General features: G+C 43.6%; 1 protein-coding gene across 4 annotated transcripts in view; it reads left to right on the top strand.

The window, feature by feature from the left end:
- The window catches only part of NTRK1 (neurotrophic receptor tyrosine kinase 1), a 143,026-nt gene that overhangs the window by 110,645 nt on the left and 7,986 nt on the right, over positions 1–24,395 (top strand). For all 4 annotated transcript variants that reach the window (XM_069951318.1, XM_069951316.1, XM_069951315.1 and 1 more), the window contains exons 15-16: positions 3,310–3,550; positions 13,295–13,453. In XM_069951318.1, the coding sequence (XP_069807419.1) occupies positions 3,310–3,550; positions 13,295–13,453 (400 nt within the window). The remainder of the gene's footprint in view (positions 1–3,309; positions 3,551–13,294; positions 13,454–24,395) is intronic.

The raw sequence follows: 24,395 nt of genomic DNA on the forward strand, positions 1-24,395 counted from the left end.
TAAAGAAGATAATCCACAGCATTCGGAAATTAAGGGTGAACAAAAATTTACAAATTTATTCCATGTGAAAAAAACGTGTCAATCCTTACAAAACAATTTCACAACAAGGTGCAGCATACATAAAATACCGGAGCAACGTTTCAGCGAACAGTCTTTGCTTGAAAATGGCGAAGACTGTTCGCTGAAATGTTGCTCTGGTATTTTTTGTATGCTGCATCTTGTTGTGAAATCACTCCAAACATTGCGGAGTGACGTTCCTTAAACAATGTATGGAGTGCTGGCTGCACATTTTACTTTTGTTCTAATGATCGTCTAGTTAATAGAGATGAGCGAACCTTGAGCACGCTCGGGTTAGTCCAAGCCCAACCTCTCAGCATTTGATTACTGGTGATTGAAGGAGTTGGATGCAGCCTATGGCTGTATCCATATTTTCCAGACAGACTAAGGGTCCTATTACACAAAGTGAACGATTAACAACTAACGATTAACGATTGTAAACAAGATTGTTTATCGTTAACCTGAAATCGTTCACCATATTACACAGAACGATAGTCGTTAGTTAGGATCGTTACTGCCATTGTTACTAACATTGTTTACTCCATCTGATCCCAGCAAAACAATGAACAAAGTGCAATTACACTGAATGATTAGTGAACAAATGTGACCCTTGAGCGAATGAATGTGGAATTACAGCGAACGATTAGCAAATGATTAACGATGATTTTAGGATCAGATTTAAATCAACGATCAACGACGTGAACATTTTTTCAAACGTTGCCTGCAATTACAAAGAACGATCATCGTTTAAATTTGAACGATATCACGATTTTTCGCACAATAATCGTCCCATGTAATAGGGCCCTTAGGGCTACATCCAACTTATTCAGCCACCTGTACACAAATGCTGAGAGCTTGGACTCAGACAAACCCGAGCGTGCTCAAGCTTCACTCGTCTCTACTAGATAACGCATGTATATAGATAGATAGAGAGAGAGCATAACTTGAATTGTGGGATTGCCCCTTTAACTTAACTATTCAGTTTTTTAAACTCCCCCATCAATTCTTGCAGCTTGACAACTTGTGGATAAATGCTGAGAACCCTATTTCCATTGTCATCTTTACAGCTTCCCTTCAGCCAACACTTTGCTCCCCCACCCTGGTTATGGAACTGCCATTATAACTGTGGATCTGCCTCTCTCAGCCTGCCATCTCTCCAGCTAATGCACTCCTCTTTGCAATATTGATTAGATTATCTGTCTGAGAGGCTTAAATAGAAGGAGATTGCCCATCAGTTGAAATAAACAGAGACTTTTTGATTGGTCCCGTAGGTATTAGACATAGACGATGGGCTGCCAGTGGCATTGTACAGTGTCCGGGTACTGATGGGGAGATTGCAGAGACACCGTATTTTATGGTTATTGTTACACAGGGACTGAAAAGTGTATCTTGTCAGGGGCCTGCTGCTCTCTTATCACATCTCTCTGTCACAAAGAATATTTCTAATAAGGGCAGGAACTTTGTCTTCCCATAGTGCATTGTAACTTTTGATGTCATACTCTGTCATTCTCTGATTGACCCCATAGACTTAGGGCCCTATTACACTAACAGATTATCTGACAGATTTTTTTGAGCCAAAGCCAGGAATGGATTATAAACAGAGAACAGGTAATAAAGGAAAAACTAAGATTTCTCCTCATCCCTGGCTTTGGCTTAAATAAAATCTGTCAGATAATCTGTTGGTGTAATAGGGCCCTTACATTATGCATCTCTGTCACATGACACAGAGTTGCATTTCGTGTAAAGGGCATTTCACCGCTGAGACACACCTTGTACTTGTAATTCCATTTAGTGTGACGTTCCGTATACAGGCTGGGACTTTTTAAACCCTTGTACAAGATAGGCTGGGTTGGTGACATTATAGCATCATGTGACCCAAAAAAATACAAAAATCATCTTGAATTGGCAATAGAAGCCAATTGCTAATTATAAGGGCCTGGCAGAGCAAGTACATTAGACAAATAAAATAAGGATTCAATCAATTGCATCTAGTCATGATCAACAATACCATCTCTGTTTTCATCTGATGTTTGCTACAATGATGTTTGCAGGTAAAATGTAGCAGTGTGAAGTCCAGACTGTGCAGATCATAGTATTAGGCTTGCATACTTTTTTAGCCTCTTAAAATCAAATTTAACGGCAGAGATTTCTAAGTGGTGAAAAAATCATAACTGTATATTACAGAGAGTTAGGGTGACTTACACACAGAGATTTATCTGACAGATTTTTGAAGCCAAAGCCGGGAACAGACTATAAACAGAGAACAGGTCATAAAGAAAAGACTGAGATTTCTCCTCTCTTCAAATCCATTCCTGGCTTTGGCTTCAAAAATCTGTCAGATAATCTCTCCCTTAGGCTATGTTCACACAACGTTTTTTAGCTCAGTTTAAAATAATGTCCGTCATTTTGAGTCTAAAATAACGGACGCCATTTAGCAGCCTGGCCTCCTCTTAGTGCAATGACTGGTGTTTGTACATTATACTTGTTTAGGTGGACTAATTGGACTTTGGGTGCGGCTTACTTGAAAAGTCCATTTGATTTAATAGTAAAAACGGAAAAAGAATGGTTATGGAACCATCATACAACATTTAGGGGGGAATTTACTGGTGTCTCATATGCTGATCTTAAAGGGTACCCAAAGAAAAATCTCTGTGCAGATTAACGTGCAGCTAGAAAAGTTCTGTGCTTGAGCCTTATTTATTAGAATAGGGGTCATGAATGGAATTCAGCCGGCTTGGGACGCATTCACGGTAACGTGATCTTACGCCATCAAGTGTGGCTGCATGATAATCTGCCCTTTAATCCAAACTACACTGTAGTAAGATGCACTAAAAGAGAAACACACCTCTTGACATGACATAACTTTCTATGTCTGTGCACCACACACTAAAATATATGCCAGAATTGTCACCTATAGATTCCTACTATAATTAGTAATTTTAAGTAAGCCTGACAAAATGTAAATATGTTGCTAATTTGAATGAATGTACCAAAATCTGCAATTAAGGCCAAGATCATTCTCAAACAATATAGGAAGAGCTAGTGAGCACTTTCAAAGCCTAGTACATGTTATATTCTCTGTAATAAAAATCAATTATGACTTCCCCACTCCTGCACTAACTTAGGTCAATTATAAACCCATAGATCACCAGATATGTTGGAATCACCGAAATCAATCAGTATTGTATGAATTGTTCACATAACTGACGTAGAAAATGTCTCCAAAATGTAATTCCTTCATTTTTTGCACAGATCCCATGGACCAGACGCCAAGATACTGGATAATGGTAATGGGCAACCGTTTGGCCAGCTCAACCTGACTCAGATGTTACAAATTGCCTCCCAGATCGCCTCGGGCATGGTTTACCTGGCATCTCTCCACTTTGTCCACCGGGATCTTGCTACAAGGAACTGCCTTGTGGGGAACAATCTAATTGTTAAAATTGGTGACTTTGGGATGTCCAGAGATATCTATAGCACTGACTACTACCGGGTAAGGACATGGGAATATTTCAGAAGGTGCGGAGTTTATTTATAGACCCACAGGGGGAGATTTATGAAAGGGTGTAAATATACACCTGGTGTAAACTGCCCATAGCAACCAATCACATCTCAGCTTTCAGCTCTGATAACATATAAAAGGAGCTGTGATTGGTTGCTGTGGGCAGTTTACACCAGGTGTATATTTACACCCTTTCATAAATCTCCCCCACAGTGTCCACTATTAAACAAGTTTTTTCCAGTATTAAAAACAGAAACAAAAAAAACAACGCAGTGTGAGTACTGTATTTGGCTCTCTTTGGCTGGTGGGTCGAAAGTTAAAGGGGTTGTCCAGCGTGGGGGCTATTTTTTCATATGGCCGGGGGGGGGGGGGTGGCTGAAAGAAAAGACGTCCACTCACCTCCCCGGTTCCAGCGGCGGGTCCCGCATCGCGTCGCTCCGGTGCCCGGTTCCCGGCCGCTTCCGGGTGTCAGCCACTCAGTGAAGGAGCCGGGATCCCGCATCAGACACCCGGAAGCGGCCGGGCACCAGAGCGACGCGATGCAGGACCCGCCGCTGGAACCGGGGAGGTTAGTGGACGTCTTTTCTTTCAGCCACCTCCTCCCCGGCCATATGAAAAAATAGCCCCCATGCTGGACAACCCCTTTAATAGAGCAGCAGTGCATGTGAGTAAGTCTCTGTTCTTTTTACTACAAAGAAACTGAGACCCCATTCTTGGGCCCCAGAGATGAGCTTGCTGTAAAATACCTGAATGCTCGTTGTTCGTGTTATATGCACCAAGGTCACCTGATGTGGCCGGCCAATCACTGCTAGACCTGCAGCCAGCATTGCTGTGGCATAGCAGAATGTGCCAGCCCCTTTCCTGCATGTTTATTGGCTATTTTAAGCCGCCAAACATTCAGGGAGGAGACTTGCTATTTAAATGAGTACTTTCAAGCGTGAATTTTTTTTGCAGAAATCAATAGTCCAGGCGATTTTAAGAAACTTTGTAATTGGGTTTATTAGCCAAATATGCCATTATCTGCATTTAAAAAGCCTTTTCCCAGGTCCCCCCACTCCTCTCCTTTCTGTCATCCACTGTTCAGAATCAGGACATCTCAATCAGACACATCCTGTTTGTTCTATGAAGAGGGGAGGGGGGAAAAGAGACGGAGCAGAAATGTCAACAGCAGAAAACAGAGAACAAAGGATTCCTCATCAGGGGAGCTATTCAGAGTGCAATTCAGAGGTCAAATAGCTCAGTGGTGACTGTCAGAGGAGAAAGCTTGTGTTGTAGCTTTTAATTAACTCTTTGTTGTCCTGTTTTGGTTTCTTATTTTTCTCTCTCCATAGGAAAACAATGAAGACAGAGGGAGAGCTTCACACTGCTTTTTCATGATAAAAATTAATTTTTCGGCTAATAAACCCATTTACAAAGTTTCTTAAAATTGCCTGTACTATTGATTTCTGCAAAAAAAAAAAAAAAAATCACAACAGTGAAGCAAATATTATACCCGAATATGTATACTCATCTCTAATAATTTAGCTTGAAATACCCCTTAAATAAGTGCCATCTGACTTGAAAATAATTGATTGGCACTTGAAATACCCAGTCTTTATAAAAGGACCTTCGATAAAATTTGACCTCTCTAAACATCATCTTGAATATGGGCCTATGTTAATGTCAGAAGGGTGGGACGTTTAAAATATCTTGTTTGAAGTTATTCTTGTATGAAGCAATTACCTGAGGAAGAGGTCCATGTCCGGTGAGCAGCACTCCACCAGGCATATAAGTATCTGTATTTGGATTTATCTGGTGAAAGGTCTCTCTATCTGTACATGAGCGCTTTTGTTCCCTTCAACACAGGAGACCTGGAGAGAGTTTACTACTGGAAAGTCAGATGGGATGGATTTAATAATGAAAGGCAAGAAGTCTCTCAAAATGTAGAAATTAGGGAGCACCAAACTGCACAACAACCTGCACACCTAGGATATTAGAGAGAATGAAGCACCAAATGTCTCACCACCTGTGCACACATAGCAGTAAATCTCTCATTACACGGGAAAACCCTATTAAATTAGGATTTCTGTTTAGATCCTAATAAAAAGCCATTGCATTCGATTGTACGGAACAGATACTGTCAAGCCTTTTATCTGTCTTGCCATAGTGATGGCAATGGTCCAGATCGAGATTTTATTGCCCAAGTGAACCTTAAGCACCTGCCAAGTCTTCATTGCAGTCAGAAGATCCTATCCATCTTCATATTGTTCAAGGGCTCTAGAGGGATTTGAACTTGTGACATCCTGAATTGCCTGAGCCTCTTTCTTTCCCTTTTAGTGCTCTGAAGTTGTCTCTTTGTCAGCCTTGTATTCATTTTTAATGCAGGCCTATGATGGAATACAAGAAAATCACTTAGTGAATGGAAAATTCCAAGGAAAGAAACAAGGGGAAAATTAGGGGTGTTAGTGACGGGGTTCTGAGATGTGCATTACCACTTTCAATGGGATCAATAGATGACTAGAAGGGTGTGTTCCCATAATTAAAGGAGAAGTCCGACCAAAATTATTTTTTGATATATTATTACAATTATTATTATGGAAAGTTAGACAAATTTCTAATGTACATTAATTATTGGAAATGCAAATATAGGGCTATTTCCCTTAATTTAGTAGATCATGTAGTGTTAGAATTCTCTCAGATACAGTGACGTCACGAACCAGGCTGTAATTCCTATGAAGTGTCCAGCAGGGCGCGCTCTATATGTAGAAGTCTATGGGACTTTATTGATTCTATGAATGTCTATGTAAAGTAGTGTACAGTGTGCTTTATTGAATGAATACATCTATGGAATACTTTGGGGAGCAAGTGTCCTTGCTCCCCAAAGTATTCCATAAATGTATTCAATCAGTACATTAGTAGGGCACCTAGAAGGAAGGGAGAGAGGTGCCTATGCATCTACCTCCCCCCTCCCTCCCTGCTCGGTGCTGCTGCCACATATACACAGTACTACTTCTCCCATCATCTGCTCATAGTATGAGCAGATGATGGGGAAGTAGTACCAGGGCCGATCTCCATCACCCGCCAAACCGCCACTGCCGCCCGCCTGCCGCAGCACTGGACTATATACACTGAATTACTACTCCCATCACCTGCTTATAGTATGAGCAGGTGATGGGAGTAGTAGCTGGGTTATGCAGGGGGGAGCCGCTCATCACAGTGCAGCCACCATGCCCCCTCCACTCCCCCCTCCTCCTTCTTCCGGGATCCGGCCAAACTTCGCCCTATCCCATGGCTGACTCCCCGCTCAGCCGCCGCTCTCCCCACATACCAGCTCCGGGTATGCACTGGGAGCCGGTATGTGTGAGGGGAGAGCGGCGGCCGGGCGGGAAGTCAGGGGGAAGTTTGGCCGGATCCCGGAAGAAGGAGGAGGGGGGAACGTAGGGGGCATGATGGCTGCACTGTGGTGAGCGGCTCCCCCCAGTGGCATCAGCGGCGGCATCAGCAGCGGCAGGCATGTCATAGGGAAAACCCAGCTACTGCTCCCATCACCTGCTCATACTATGAGCAGGTGATGGGAGTAGTAGTTCAGTGTATATAGTCCAGTGCGTGGGTGACGGTTCAGCAAGTGATGGAGATCGGCCCTGGTACTACTTTCCCATCATCTGCTCATACTATGAGCAGATGATGGGAGAAGTAGTACTGTATATATGTGGCAGCAACTTTCATTTAAGTTTTTTTTATGCACATTTTGACGTCAAAGCTAGAAATACATTTAAAGGGTACCTGTCATTATTACTTACAAAATCTAAATCAACAGGGGATGCATGTTTACAATTTACATTCTTAATTTTTTTTTTTGGTTATTAGGCTTTAAAAGAAAGCTATACTTACTTTAAATCCAGGTCCAGTCTCCTTAAGGCAGCTTTTTGGTCTTTTGCTGGTTTGGTGTTGTGCTAGTTCCAAAAAAAAAGAAACTCCTGAGTTGGAACCACACCCCTCTGCTGAGCTTTCTGGATTTTAAAGCAAAGGGAAAACCCGGCCTGGAATACATGGGAGCTGAGTATTCCACCCAGTTCTTAGACTGCTCCAGTGAAAGACTGGCCCATATCTGCTGTAAAACAGCCAAACTGATAAATTATATAAACAAAGGTGTCAGTAACTTAGGGTTACTGACATAAAGCTACCAGCTCACTTCACCGAGGCCAGGCACTTCAGTGACACATCTCTCATCAACAATGGCACCTTGTACCTTGTCACACTGTTAACCCCTTGCCGCAAAATGACGAGCCATCTTGTCATGGAGTGCAGGTAGTTCCTGCATTATCACGAGCCAACTCGTCATTGATTCCCTCCCACCCTCCGCTATCCCTGACGGTGATCGGGCGATAGGAGGTGGCTGCCACACATTACCTCCTCCCACCACCACTTAATTTCACAGATACCACGGTCTGCACAACCGCCGCCTTCTATGGGGAGTACAAAGGGAGACTGGCTCCCTCTGTCACTGCTCGGAGCCATGCAAGCAATTGCACAAGTGCTGAGGTAGCCATGGCAGCCCAGAAGCCAGACGGTGCTTCTGGATTCCTTGCTTAGGTGGTGATCAGGTGCCTGCACAGAGGCAGGCACCTGATCTCATATATAATACATTACAGCACAAATTGTGTGCTGTAATATATTATTTATAAGGTATGTGATCAGCTGATCACAAGGACTTGTACCCTAATGAAACAAAAAATAAAAGTAAAAAAAAAAAAAAACACCACCCAAATACACATTGACCCCTTAGTGAGCACCGATGAAGCTTTTTACAACAGTCACTACTTGGCCTTATTCTGACCCAGTCAACTTACTACAGCGGGGTCAGAATAAGTGTTTGCCGTGAAAACAAAGATACATATTTGATATCGTCACCTCCGTAATGACACAAGATGTAAAACTATACGATTATTTGTACTGCAGGATGATAAAAAAAATAAAATGAATAAAAACAGCACCAGAATTGCAGTATTTTGTTACAGATGCTGTGGAAGGAAAACACATGGGGAGAGGAAGTTTAGTCACACCTTTAGTCTTACTTTGAGTCTTACTTTGGCTTTGGTAGAGGAAGGTTGCAAGCCAGAACAGTCCCTGTCATAGCCAAGTAGGGCCCTGGCTTATGCCAGGTCCCCTGTGGAGTGTTTTTCATTTTTCTGTGTAGAGAACGGATGCACATGAGACATCTTATCACTTGTTTCTTGAAAGCAGCACTTCTACACACTAGGCAGTGCTGAACGCACACTTAGAGAGGACAAGTCAGGGATCACCCCAACCCACGCCGAGAACCATTCTAACAGTGCAGGACAGTATCTTGAAGGAAGAGGAACTGATTCGGATAGAGCAAAGTTGCTAGAAGCCTATGTACTCTATCTCGCAGCGCGGGTGTCATCAGAGAACTCTGACCACTCTGCTTATCCCAGGTAACAAGGTCTGGGGTGTGTCACCCTCTAGGACTGGTTGCCCGACACTGGTGGGCAATAGGTGATGCAAAGACCAAACAGTCAAAACATGGGCACAAGTATTCTCTTTACTTTCAAGTGCTCTATGTATTCTCCTTCTAAAGTTCTGGCAGAGCACAGTACTACATTGTGTTGGGACTCTCTCAACATCCTCCTCTTTGCTTCTCTGAACCTCTTCTACCTCTCAGCACACAACTCAGTCAGCACAACTGTACCTCTCTTTAAGCTCTCACTACAGGTCATGTCACAAAATATTAAAGTAAATTATCAAGTCAAGATCCTACTGTATATTATTGTATTAAGCCTTCCTGCAGTGGTTATTCGCGAAGCACCTACATAGCCATTGCATCTTACTTGGGTCATCTCCCCTTTCTGTGGGTGGCGGTACCAATAGTTCGGGTGGGTCATAACTCCACTCCGGACCACTGTGATAAGAGCCCAAGGGACCCCCAAACAGCCCGACAGGTCACCCATCACAGGGGAAAGCGTATAGCCAGCCTACCAAAAATAAAAGCAGGTGTGCCACTATACCTGTGTGCCCAACTGGCACTGGCGTCACGACAACCACAGATGGATCCTGCAATATGGTGGCAGTTTTTGCTGTCTTTTTCAGTAAGATAGTTTTATTGTGCCAAAGTGGTAATAGTTTAAAAAAAAAAAAAAACTATACAAATTTGGTAACGTTGAGGCCTGTGGTCTGCTGATGCACTACGGCCACATATGGGGTATTTCTTGAAACAATGGAATAAGAGGAATAAATATTGAGTTGCATTTCTCAGTTAGTATTTGCTATGTTAAGGGAAAAAATGGAATAAAATAAAAAATTCCACCTGCAACTTGCCTAAATTTCGGTATAACAATTAAAGGCTTAGTAAACCTATAAAATGTTACTTTGAATACTTTGAGGAGTCCAGTTTTTACAAAGTAGGGATTTATGGGCGTAAGTAACATACAGGCCTCACAAATCCACTTCAGGACTAAACTGGTCCTGAATTTGAAAATTGCATCACCACGGAGCAGAAAAGCACAGCCTGGAGGAAGGGAGTCTGATTTTTGCTCTATGAAGTACACACTGAGCTGCTGTCAGTAAGTGCAGTGAGTAGACTTTTACTACAAAGTGGCCAACCTCTTTAACTCCTTAAAGGGGTAGTTAACAAAAAAAAAAACTGGTGCTAGAAAGTGTCAGAAGTTTGTAACTTAAATCTAATAAAAAATCTCAAGTCTTCCAGTACTTATCAATACTTTCCAGTCTGGAGAGCATGAGAGGTTTTCTATGGGGATTTGCTGCTGCTCTGAACCTTTCCTGACATGGAAAGAGGTGGCATCAGAGAGCTCTGTGTCAGACTGGAGAGAATACACCACTTCCTGCAGGACATACAGCAGCTGATAAGTACTGGAATACTTGAAGTTTTTTAATAGAAGTAAATTAAAAATCTCTAGCACCAGTTGATTTGAAATAATTTTTTTTTTGGGTAAATAACCCCTTTAAGGCCAGATGATGTTCCCGTACGCATCCTTAAGGGAGTTCAGAGAGTGGTCCCCGATATGAACCACGCGGCTCCCAATTGCCACACCCAGCTAATTAGCCATTTAAATGCAGCTGTCAAAACTGACAGCTGCTTTTAAATAGCTTTTATTCTTTACCTGTGGTGATCTAGCACAGTGACCTCACCTGGTGTTTCAGAGGTACAAAAATACCCGCTCCTTAACAATGTTCCACTATAGACAGGCACAATGCTGGTAAAGGCAAAAAGACCGGAGGGGATCCGGGGTTTGGCCGCTGCAGCTCACTGCTGCTCCACACAAGATACAATGCAAGCTTCTAGATTTGACTTCCACAGGTTGTCTTTTTTTTTTTTTTTTTGCGCGCTGATCCGACAGATGGAATGAAGAGTATGGTACAGTGGACAAAACTTTTATTTGTTATTTAATTTATTACATTTTGCACATGCAACGCGTTTCATTAAAGGACTTTAAACTTCATCAGACAAGAATACAGATATTGTGCAATGTGGTGACTTAAATAGATACAATAATACAAAGGGGAAGGGAAAGGGAGAAGAATGGTGCACCAGAAATGACGTAAGATAGACGTGCCGTGCACTTATTGGCTGATGGGGAGCGAGGGGAGCCGGGAGCCTCACACAGCTGTGGCGCCGACCAGATAATATATGCTGCGGGCTTTGGGATGCTGTGGGTTAAAGGGGCCGGGTCACATATCCGCTGGGGGCATGTGACCCCATAGACTTTCACTATACCAGGATCCGCAGTACGTGTGAAACTATCTTAAAGGGGTTGTCCAGCAAAAATCTTTTCCTTTAAATCAACTGGTTTTAGAAAGTTTTATAGATTTGTAATTTACTTCTATTAAAAAAATCCCAAGTCTTCCCATACTTATTAGCTACTGTATGTCCTGCAGGAAATGTTTTACTTTCAGTCTGACACAGTGCTCTCTGCTGACATCTCCAGCCGAGACAGGAACTGTCTAGAGCAGGAGAGGTTTTCTATGGGGATTCATAGAAAACCAAGAGTTCCTGTCTCGGCCAGAGATGTCAGCAGAGAGCACTGTGTCAGACTGAAAATAAAACATTTCTTGCAGGACATATAGTAGCTAATAAGTATGGGATTTGAGATTTTTTAATAGAAGTAAATTACAAATCTATACAACTTTCTAATATCAGTTGATTTAAAGAAAGAAAGAAAAAAAAAAAGATTTTCGTTGGATAACCCCTTTAAAGGTATTTACTTTCTATTCACAAACGTTTGGTAATTAAAGGGTCCTTTTGGGACATGATTAGTGTCCTTATTGTATGAGATTTATTAATGTGGCACAGTCTTTTTGATGAATCTGTCGCACCTACTGTTAATTTATTTTGCTTTAAGTGCACCAGAAATTTCAGCCAAATTTTGGCCCAAAGGTTTAGGTGATCTCCGTAGTTCCCAAATGTAATAGAAATGGTGCGGCACTCCTAGTAGTCTCACAGGTAAATATTCTCTGCGGCTAGCGAATATTTAAGAATATTTGCAGATATCCACTTTCGCAAAAATTTGTGATTATCTTCAAGTATACACCTGCCACAACATTAATAAATGTAGACTTTTATTACTTTCAGAAAAACATTACTGTTCATGATAAAAAAAAGAGTCATAACGTCCTAAAACTTCAACTTATAAAGGTTACTTTACATAGGGTGATTATCGTCAAGTCCTTGCTATGATATAAATGTTTACAGGTAAACACTGATAACAACATTAAAATGATCATGCTTATTTTTAAGACAAAGTGCATGTTCTGTTGTTGACTTTAGATTGAAGCTTGCATAATATGTCAACCAATCCATGGATTGATTTGCTGTGGCCATGATCTTTGCAACAGTTGATCATACTCCATCTCAGGAGATTCCAGAGATGTTCAGATATTCATTTACATTTTGGTTCAAGTGGTCCTGTAGTTTTTTTGTTTTTACCTGTCAGGATGTAGCTGATGGCCCGAAAGTAGCAGTTTCCATCACCTTTGGGTTTATATGTAAATGCTGGTTTTCCAAGGGCCCTTGTGCATGCATAGTATAGAACCCTACCAAGCGTAAGGACAAGAGAGGTGCTAAGATGCCTCCTTTCTGACTTGGTATTTGGTAGTGGGTTGCAGGTTTTTAAAGGGCAAATGTATCAACACCTTTGTGCCGGTTATTTTGCTAATACTGAGTTTTTGCGCTTTGTGTATTTTTGAACATTTATTGAGGCAAATTAGTTAAGATTTTTCTAGTTCATGCCACATTCACCATTCCTCACTTTCTGACCAGAAGAGGGCATGGTTTCAGATTAGTTCCCTAAATTTTTGTGCAAAATATTGTGCAGCAATACTCCACTCCTACCCTAGAGTAGTCTTTTTTAGCCAATTGTGCAGATGATACATTGTGCCCTTAGCTTGCTTGTGTTCCTGTATGGCAGAGTCACTGGGACAATTATTTTGGGACTGGGGTGGTGGAGAGGTCTCTTCATCCTGGTAAATCTTAAGGTTGCTGGCATGGTAGGTGTTGCTCATTATTGCCAGTTTTATTGTTCTTAAGTTTTATTTGTCACTTGGTCAAGGATTCCACAGGGGTCCAATCCAGTGCAGTTCCATCTTTAAACCCAGAGAAACCATGCTGTCAAGCTAAACCAGGGGTACTTGTAGACTAGTAAATAAAATGAACCAATAACCTAAACTGTTCATTTTTTCATAATACAGTTATCTTTTGGGTGTCTTCTTATCTATTCACAGGTCGGGGGTCGGACAATGCTGCCCATACGCTGGATGCCCCCTGAGAGCATCTTGTATCGTAAATTTACCACCGAGAGTGACATATGGAGTTTTGGTGTGGTCCTTTGGGAGATCTTTACATATGGGAAGCAACCTTGGTACCAGCTTTCCAATACAGAGGTAAAATTACATTTTGCTTCTTGTTTTTTTTTTTTTTTTGTAGTGTAGAAACAACACACCAGTTTTCTTTCCTAGTTTTACTATATAAGGCCGGGTTCACGCTATTTAAAAAACATGGCCGTATTTCATAACAATGGCCGTATTTGCGCAAATACGGCCGCTGTTATGAAATATGGACTTTTTTTTACGTAGTGTGAACATAGCCTAATACTGATTGTGATTCTGTCCCTGCAGCAGTTTAATATATCTATTATATTGAACAAGTTATTGTGCCTTGTGAAGGCTCTGTAAATGAGCACTGTTCAGAGGCAGCAGTCTCAAGCTGTGTAAAAGGGCCCTTAAAATAGTGTCAATGTGCATGCTCGAGCAACACTCCCTTCAAATAGAGCAGGGGTTCCCAACCTTTTTTGCCAGGGACTAGTTTCGGACAAAACAAATATCCCAGGGCCCGGCGGGGTGGGGCTTTGGCCATATGGGGAGTTATGGAAGGGAGGGATATGGACAAGCAGCGTACCTGCCACTTGTCCAGACCATCATTGACTGAACAGCAGTGGAGGACCCTTAGAGTCCCCATATTTCCCACAGCTTCCCCTGGCTAGTGTGGGTAAGATCCATCAGCTCTAAGGGTTTAGTGCCGGTCCGCACATAGCAGAGCAGAATACATAGCGGGGCAGAGCATGTACTGTACAGACCCACCATGGGGTTTGGGTTGTGGGAGCATAGTTATTGACAATCTAACTGACCAACAATGAATCTTGCAGGTTGTCAGACTGGGCAAGACTCTTAGCCAATCTGTGTATGCTCCTTCAATGACCACCCTCTGTTTCCTATCACTCAGCCAGTTGCTAAACGATTTACATATATTTTCCCTTAGTCCCAGTAGCCTAATTTTATGAAGCAAAATTTTATGCGGCACAGTATCAAATGCCAGAAAAATCCAGACATAAAACCTCTACAGCCTCACCAAGGACCAGTCTACAACTGAGATTTCCTCTATAAATACATTATACTGTTAGGCTATGTTCACACGTTTATTGAGCTCCGTTTAAAATGACGTCTGTCATTTTGAGTCTAAAATAACGGAAATCATTTAGTTGTCTGGCCTCCCCTTGGTCCATTATTCTAGTCTGGGTTTACTAATTGACCTTTGGATGCGGCTTAATTGAAAAGTCAACTGAATTTAATAGTAAAAATGGAGAAAAAAAGGTGACAAAAGAAAAACTGTGTGTGAACAACTAATAAAAAACGTCCGCTGTTTGCAAAAGACGTCCAGAAATAGTGATCATGTTCATTATTTTGATGTCCGCTGTAAAAACGTCCGTTATTCAATACATTGTGTGCATTGGACATCCGTCTTTCCATTTAACTGCAATGCATTGCCATAGCAGTCTTAAATCATGGCAATAATGGACATTATTTTAAATTTCAAAATCGGACTCCTTTTCTCTATTTTTGACGTTGTGTGAACATAGCCTTACACAGATTTATTTTTTGTTTTATGGGTTTTTAAGGTTGGATTAAGCAGGTGATTAGGTTACCAACCACAACTCTGCTCTAAAAGCAATGGTCTGGCTGGTGTATATGTAGCTATAATATATACTGTATAAAATATAGAAATATGTTAAGGAAAGTACAGCATATCAGGAGAAGGAGGCAAGTTTGCTAAATGAATGCTTAGCAAAGCTTGAAAAAGCCTGGCAAGTATAACTATATTAGTTGTAATGGGAATACACTTTAACCCTTAGGGGACACAGCCAGTTTTCATTTTCGGCTTTCGTTTTTCCCTCCTCGTGTATATAAGGCCATAGCGCCTGCATTTTTCCACCTAGAGACCCAAATGAGCCCTTATTTATTGCGCAACTGATTGTACTTTGCTATGGCAGATGTAATTTTTACCTAAAATGTGCCGGGAAACCAGAAAAAAATTATATGTGTGGTGAAATTATATGTGTGTTTTTTTTTTCTATTTGGGGGGGGTGAAGGGGGGGGGTTGTTTTTACTCAGTTCACCCTAGGGTAAAACTGACTTGTTATATATGTTCCTTAAGTTGTTACGATTACAACGATATCTAACATGTATAACTTTTATTTGATTTGATGGCTTGTAAAAAATTAAAACCTTTTAAAGAAAATATATGTTCCTTAAAATCGCTCCATTCCCAGGCTTATAGCGCTTTTATCCTTTGGTCTATGGGGCTGTGTCAGGTGTCATTTTTTGCGCCATGATGTGATCTTTCTATCGGTACCTTGATTGTGCATATACGACTTTTTGATCGCTTTTTATTATAATTATTCTGGATTTGATGGGACCAAAAATGCGCAATTTTGCACTTTGGGATTTTTTTGCGCTTACGCCATTTACCGTGTGAGATCAGGAATGTGATTAATTAATAGTTCGGGCGATTATGCACGCAGCGATAGCAAACATGTTTGTTTGTTTATTTATTTTTATTTATAAAATGGGGAAAGGGGGGTGATTCAGACTTTTATTAGGGGAGGGAATTTTGTGTTATTAAAAATACATTTTTCTTTTACTTTACACATATACTAGAAGCCCCCCTGGGGGACTTCTAGTATATGCACTCTGATCTCTCATAGAGATCCATGCAGTATAGTTATACTGCATGAATCCATGAGATCGGTGTTCTATTGCTTTTGGCTGCTGCAGCCGAAAACAATAGAATGCCGAGGCGGAATCAGCACCATTACGGCGCAGACCCCGGCCCGGGATGGATGCGGGGATCGCCCCCCCCCACACAATCGCGCCGCGGGGGGGTGGGCAATCCCCCCGCTAGACCACCAGGGATGGAGATGAGCAAGTATTTAGAAGCAGCTGTCAACTTTGACAGCTGCTTCTAAGTACTTAATTAGCAGGCACGGCGATTGAACTGTGCCCGCTAATAGCCGCGATCCCGGGCTACATGCGGCACCCGGGATCGCGGAAATTCAGAGGGGGGTCGCCGTGCGACCCTTCTTTGAACTCCCATAGCGGCACGAGGACGTTCAGTAACGTCCTGGTAGAGCTATGGGTTTAGGCTATGTTCACACAACCTCAAAAATAAAGAAAAGGCGGCCGATTTTGATATTTCAAATTTAACTGACTGCAATGGCAATACATTGATATCAATTTGAAGACAGATGTCCAATGCACACAATGCATTGAATAACGGACGTTTTTACCGCGGACATCAAAATAATGAACATGATCATTATTTTCGGACGTCTTTTGCAAACAGCGGACGTTTTTAGTAGTTGCTCACTCACAGTTTTTCTTTTGTCACCGTTCTTTCTCCGTTTTTACTATTAGATTCAATAGTTTTTCGAATAAGCCGCATCCAAAGTCCAATTAGTAATTCCAAACTAGAATAATGTACCAAGAGCTGTCATTGCACTAAGGGGAGGCCAAACAGCTAAATGACGTCTGTTATTTTAGACTCAAAATAATAGACGTAATTTTAAATGGGGCTGAAAAAACGTTTCGTGAACATAGACTAAATGTCAGTAGAGAAGAAAGTGTTTAGTAGATTGGCCTTTTCCTCATCCTTTTTCACCATTACACCCAGTTTATTTTAAAGGGGCCAACAAGTTTCATCTTTTTTATCTAGGTGAATAATATTTTGGGATTCTTTTACTTTCTGTTGTAATCATTTTGTGGCAATTTTTGCTACTTTTATTAGTTTGTTTACTAGTTCTTTTGCTACTTTTATTTGGTTAGACTGCTTGTACTGCTTTATATGCTACGCCAACATCTAAGGGGTAGAAAAGTAGGACTCACTGTTTTGTACGTGTATATTGTGTATGGAAACTATCATACAGGCTGGCCTGCTACCACTCAAATACCATATTCAAGTGATACAAGTGTACAAGTGTACAGATGCTCATGTACACACAGGTATAATCACGACGTACATGGACCACTGTAGGACAATTAATACATAACTTTTAATAATACTCCCAGAGGAGTCCATGATCCCCCCACGATGAGAAGGAGATGGCAAATGGCAAGGTAACTAGTCTTATATACTAGCAGTGTGTACTGCTTCCGGGTGCCGTGATACAACAGGTCACGTGACCACCCATGTTGATAATAGAACACATTTAGATTGTTTATAGAGGCACTAGGGACTATATGGGACATAGGGGGCAGTCTGTAGCATCCCTCCGTCTAGAGTAGAATAATATCTACGCACTGTAAGCCTCAAACCGAGAGCGGAGACGATGCCCTGGCCACTTCCGGTCCACCTGCGTTCCATTGGTAGATACCTGATATCCTAATACTAAACGAATACAATACTAAAAAGATGGTTTATGATAGGAGTATGAATAATATCAGAAAGAAAAATAAATAAATAAATAGTACAGGTATTATGTAAGATAATAATAATGACTTGTGTACCGGACAGTTAAGGATGTAGCCATTGTCAATTGAGATATTGCCCCTTGGGTATCCCCCGGCGCAAGGGAAAAGGGTAAAGGATGTAGCCATTGTCATAGCATATGAAATGACTAAGGATGGTCCGAACCCGCCGAGGTTCGGGTTTGGCTGAACCCGAACGCTCGGCATCGGATTCCCGATGTCTGCCCTCTCCGTGCAGCGGGCGGATACAGCGGGAGGAATGCCTGGAAAACTTGGATACAGCCTATGGCTATGGCTGTATCCCAGTTTTACAGGCGTTCCTCCCGCTGGTTCCGCCCCGCTGGTTCCACCCCGTCTGTAGGTGATGGCTGGTTTGTCATTAACTAATTTGGAAACGAGGGGATTTGATTTGAGGATCGGCCAAAACCGGTTCAGGATCTCCCTGATGGGAGATACCGACGAATCATAGGTCCCTATGATTCTTGTTTTGGACAGATTATCCGTAACCCTGTCCTTAGGCACCAAAAGGGTGCGTCGATCCCGTTTTTTGGCTTCCTTATAGGCAGTTTCTAGAGTTGGGGTACCCACGATCACGAAACCGTTTTCGCAAAGTGGCAGCTTCCTGATTAAAGGCTTCCAGGGTGTAGCAGTTCCGGCGGGCCCTGAGATATTGCCCCTTGGGTATCCCCCGGCGCAAGGGTAGCGGGTGGTAGCTATCCCAACGTATCAGACTATTGCCTGCTGTGGGCTTGCGGTATATGGTGGTATTAAGGCAACCATTCACCCCTCTTTCCAGGGCTACATCCAGGAAACACAGTTTTTCTTCCTGGACCTCAGACATCCCTATGTCGTTAGTATTAAGGCACTGCATAAACCCCTCGAACTGATCACGTGTGCCGACCAGATCACTGCGACATCATCGATGTACTGTACCTGGCCCATAGTTGGATATGCTGTTGGTACTCTGATAGCTGGTCACCGAAAACCATGACCTTCTCCCACCAGCCCAGGAACAGATTGGCATAGGTGGGCGCCACTGGGGCGCCCATTGCCGTGCCCCTGAGCTGGTGGAAGATGTGGGAGGAGAACAGAAAATAGTTTTTAGTAAGTACAAATTCCAGAAGGCACAAAATAAACTCATTGTGTGGTCTGTCATAGATGCTGCAACTGCTTAGGAAGTGTCCTACTGCCCGTAGTCCCAATTCATAATGGATGGAGCTATATAAAGCTTCTACATCTATAGAACATAGTAGGTGATGTTTTTCTAGGACAACATCCTGGGTGCGTAGCAAGAGATCGGTCGTGTCGCGTAGGTAAGATGGTAAGGATAGGACAAAAGGTCTAAGGATCCTGTCCAGGTACACTCCCACATTCTGGGTTAAGTTGTTTATGCCTGATACAATCGGGCGGCACTTAAGTGGTGACAGTCCCTTATGGACTTTAGGAAGTCCATAATAGGTAGCCAGCTGAGGATGTGTGGGGTACATGAAATTGTATTCGTTTTGGTCTATTAATTTATTGGTCTTGGCACGGTCGAGAATACCCTTGAGTTCCTTCTGGAATAAGGGGGTAGGGTCAGAATGTAGTAATGCATAGTTGGACCTATCCTTGAGGACATGTTGACACATAGTCACATACTGAGTATGGTCCATAATGACCAGGTTCCCGCCCTTATCCGAAGGTTTGATGACCAGTGCCCTATCCTTCTCCAGGGTCACTAGTGCTTTCCTCTCCTCAAAGGACAGGTTATAACCTTCTATTGGGGGGCATGTGTCGAGTTGTTCAATGGCATGTGTAACCACCTGTATAAAAGAATCGATCGCATCATGATCGCCGACCGGTGGCATTCTAGTACTTTTCGGTCTAAGGTCTGTGAAAGGACCAGAGCCAGGTGTCCTACCTTGTTCATTTAGCAGAGATGTCAATGTGTCAATACCAGCAAAATCTGCCATATCCAAAGTGGGGTCCTGATGGATGCGTTAATTTTTTCCATTTTAGGGTTCTACTAAAAAGGTGGAGGTCTTTGACCCAACCAAATGTGTCCCTCCTGTTCGTGGGAATAAATGATAATCCCTTCGACAAGAGAGAGACCTCCGCCTGAGACATAGAGTGTTGGGACAGATTGATAATTTGATTGTTGGATGGAGTGTCTATGTCGTTTATCCCTGTGTGGGTAAAATGGGACCCCTGTCGGCGCATCGTCTCCGCTCCCGGTTTGAGGCTTACAGTGCGTAGATATTATTCTACCCTATGTGGAGGGATGCTACAGACTGCTCCCTATGTCCCATATAGCCCCTAGTGCCTCTATAAACAAGCTAAATGTGTTCTATTAGCAACATGGGTGGTACTGCTTCCGTCACCCGGAAGCAGTACCCACTGCACTGGCGTAGCTACCATGGGGGCAGGGTACGCCGTCGCTATGGGGCCCGGGGGTTCAGGGGGCCCGGGCCCCCGCGTTAAAACATGCCCCCGCCCTCTGTATTGCCGCTCACTATGCATATGCATAGTGAGCGGCCCTGAGCCATCCCCCCCCACCTGCCCCGCCCGCCCTTTCTATCGCCGCTCAGCTGAGCCGATCAGAAGCCCGGGAAAGTGCAATGAGCAGCATTTTCCTGGGCTCCTGATCGGCTAAGCGGCGATGGAGGGGGCGGGCTGGGCAGGCGGAGGGGATCGCTGTCCTACTCACCTGTCCGCCGGCCCCAGCAGCTCCTCTCCCGACACTCCGGTCTCCCGTCATCCTCCGGCACAGGCAGCGGGGTACAGAGACGCTGCCTGTGTCCCGGAAGTGTTCTGCAGCGGCAGATGAGGATGACGGGAGACCGGAGTGTCGGGAGAGGAGCTGCTGGGGCCGGCGGACAGGTGAGTAGCCTGTTTGTTGTTTTTCTGGTCGCAGGGGGGCTACTATGGGGGCACTATATGGGGCATTGGCTACTGTCTGGGGGCATTGGCTACTATGGGGGCACTGTCTTCTATGGGGGCACTGTATGGGGGCATTGTCTTCTATGGGGGCACTTTATGGGGGCATTGGCTACTATGGCGGGCACTGTCTTCTATGGGGGCACTGTATGGGGGCATTGGCTACTATATGGCGGCATTGGCTACTGTATGGGGGCATTGGCTACTATATGGGGGGCACTATATGGGGGCATTGGCTACTATGTGGGGGTATTGGCTACTATATGGGGGCATTGGCTACTATATGGGGGGCACTATATGGGGGCATTGGCTACTATATGGGGGGCACTATATGGGGGCATTGGCTACTATATGGGGGGCACTATATGGGGGCATTGGCTACTATGTGGGGGTATTGGCTACTATATGGGGGCATTGGCTACTATGTAGGGGCATTATGTGGGGGCATTGGCTACTATATGGGGAGCACTATATTATGGGGGCATTGGCTACTATGTGGGGCACTATATGGGGGGATTGGCACCAATTACACTGCTGCTATCTCCAAACTGTGACAATAAGCAAAATATTTTTTTTCTATTTTCCCCCCTAAAATCAGGGGTTCGTCTTATCAAAAGGCGCGTCCTATAAAGCGAAAAATATGGGGGGGGGGCCTTAAAAAATTTTGCTATGGGGCCCCGTGAATTCTAGCTACGCCCCTGACCCACTGCTAGTATATAAGACTGGTTACCTTGCCATTTGCCATCTCCTTCTCATCGTGGGGGATCATGGACTCCTCTGGGACTCTGTGAGCGGGCGGTTACCATCTCCTGATTCAGCGTAACTAAAGCTAAGTAATAGGCTGGGCATATGTATACTCTGGTTTTCTTTTGACTATATCTGACATTGTGTCATGGGTGTTGGCCTATTTACATCTGGCAGTGCTGCAACCTATACTCCCCACCACCCTAGATCACGAGTAACCCATTCTATCATGTATTATTGTATTTCATTATAAGAGGTCCATGTTATTGAGAGGAGATCTTAACAGCAGCTAATAACTGGGGCACATCCACGTTGGAGTGCTAAGACTGTTCTCTGATGAACTCGTCACACACTGGGACGGTAGAAACGCATCAGAACGAGTGCTGTTTATTCTACATGCACTCCTAGCATATCTTTGTATGTATTGTGCTGCTGCAATTACATGTCTTTTAGGTGATTGTGAGTTGTCACATTTTTTGCACTTTTTTTGCTTTCTGTCTCTTTGTTTGTTTTTTTCTCCTGAGCACTTACAACAGGAGAGGGACTGTCACCGTGGTTGGGGCCACCCTGCTAGGGAGGTGGGCACCCCAAAAGGCAGGGCTTGAGGATATCAAGGGATAGCTGAGGGCGCATTTTACCCCACCCCCCACCCCATTTCCTATGCTTCTGCCACTTTTTGTGACAGCCCTTATCATTATTCCCAGTCGTAAGTACTGGTCATCTGTTCCCCCTATTTGCTAGTGCTCTTGAGGAAACCACACTGTATATATAGTGCACTATTGGGTGTTAATGTGTGTTTATGTTGTATGGACCGTGTTTTTAATGTATTATTAAAAGTTATGTATTAATTGTCCTACAGTGGTCCATGTACATGGGTAATTATATATAGATTGTTTGACCACTGGGTCTTACTCCAATAGTGGGAGGCGGTACCCTGATTTCTTTTGGATTTTTCATGTACACACAGGGCACCGTATTCTAAAAATGACTTCAGACATTTCCATTAATAAAGTTTACTTTATAATGATTCCAGTGATTGCTATTACTGCTCACTCAGATAGAACCACTAGAAGAGCAATCACTGCTCGCTGTGCAGAAGCCGCCACAAACAGTAATCAGTATGGCCAGCCTCCCCAGGTACTGTATATAAGAATATATGTATACTGTAGTACACTGGAGGAACAGGACCTTGCTCTGTAGAGTGATGTGTGTCAATGCTTGATCAGAGCAGGGGATTGGGATCTGCAGAGACACCAACATTGGTGGCAACAGAGAGGCCTGCGTTGCCACTTACTACTGCCAAACTATACATTTATTTTAAAAGAATGATGAACTATAAAACAAAGCATATTAGAAAATTGCAGAATGTTTCATTATATCATGATTACATTTAATTTACATAAAACTGCAAATCCCCGTTCAGACGTAATGATAATCTGGGATAATAAAACATCTAGAACTCAGGCTCTCTCTGGGCACTGGAAAGTTCCTCTTGGCCCATGTGATTCTTTCTTACTGATGCCAAGAAAGCTTTCTCAAGAAATAAATTAATATTAAGAAAGAAGAATCTGATTTTAATTTTTTCCAGTGCTCAATCAGGATAATTTAATTCTGATGCCCTTTGGGTCCTGTAAGTGACCTCCTCAGGAACTGGAGAAGTTAATGAACTCAGGAGACACTCAGATAAGTGGCTCTTTACTACATCAAGAGGGATTAGGTTACTTGAAGCCCAAGGCGTCTTGGCAGGGAGATGGGGAACATTTACAAACACAACATTATTTATTTTTGACAAGTAATTGTATTTACAGGTACTTGTGACTGTTACGTGGTATTCCGATGGAAGCAGCTAGTTTCCATACAGACACACTGCATCTAGACCAGGGGTACTCAACAACTTTTAGTGAAGGTCCACTTACCGGGGTCTATTGTCAGGTGAAGGTCCGAGCTGAACATCAGTAGGAAACGTGTTTTGTTACTTTGTCACAAACGTTCAACTATTTATACACAGAATTGCTGCTTATTAGCGGGAAAATTGGCATTTTTTTCTCTCTCACCAGGCCTTTGATATTAGGTACAAAGGGGGTGACTGCCCTGGTAGTATATAGCCCCCCTGTTGCTCCCCCAGTAGTGTATAGCCCCCCCCTGTGCGCTCTTCTTCAGTAGTATATAGCCCCCTGTTGCTCCCCCAGTAGTATATAGCCCCCCTGTGCGCTCTCCCCCTGTAGTATATAGCCCCCTGTGAGCTCCCCCCAGTAGTATATAGCCTCCCCGTGCGCTCTCCCCCTGTAGAATATAGCCCCCTGTGAGCTCCCCCCAGTAGTATATAGCCCCCCTGTGCGCTCTCCCCCTGTAGTATATAGCCCCCTGTGCGCTGTCCCCCAGTAGTATATAGCCCCCTGTGAGCTCCCCCCAGTAGTATATAGCCCCCTTGTGCTCTCCCCCGGTAGTATATAGCCCCCTGTGAGCTCCCCCAGTAGTATATAGCCCCCGTGAGCTCCCCCCTGTAGTATATAGCCCCCTGTGAGCTCCCCCTGTAGTATATAGCCCCCCCATGTGCTGTCCCCCTGTAGTATATAGCCCCCTGTGAGCTCCCCCAGTAGTATATAGCGCCCCTGTGCTCTCCCCCCAGTAGTATAAAGCCCCCCTTGTGCTTTCCCCCTGTAGTATATAGCCCCTGTGAGGTCCCCCCTGTAGTATATAACCCCCTGTGCGCTCCCCCCAGTAGTATATAGCCCCCTCAGTAGTATATAGCCCCCTGTGAGGTCCCCCCTGTAGTATATAGCCCTATATAGCCCCCTGTGCGCTCCCCCCAGTAGTATATAGCCCACTCAGTAGTATATAGCCCCCTGTGAAGTCCCCCCTGTGGTATATAGTCCACCTGTGCGCTCCCCCCAGTAGTATATAGCCCCCTCAGTAGTATATAGCC

The sequence above is a fragment of the Dendropsophus ebraccatus genome, chromosome 13 (genome assembly GCF_027789765.1).
Source record: "Dendropsophus ebraccatus isolate aDenEbr1 chromosome 13, aDenEbr1.pat, whole genome shotgun sequence".
Taxonomy (NCBI): Eukaryota; Metazoa; Chordata; class Amphibia; order Anura; family Hylidae; genus Dendropsophus; species Dendropsophus ebraccatus.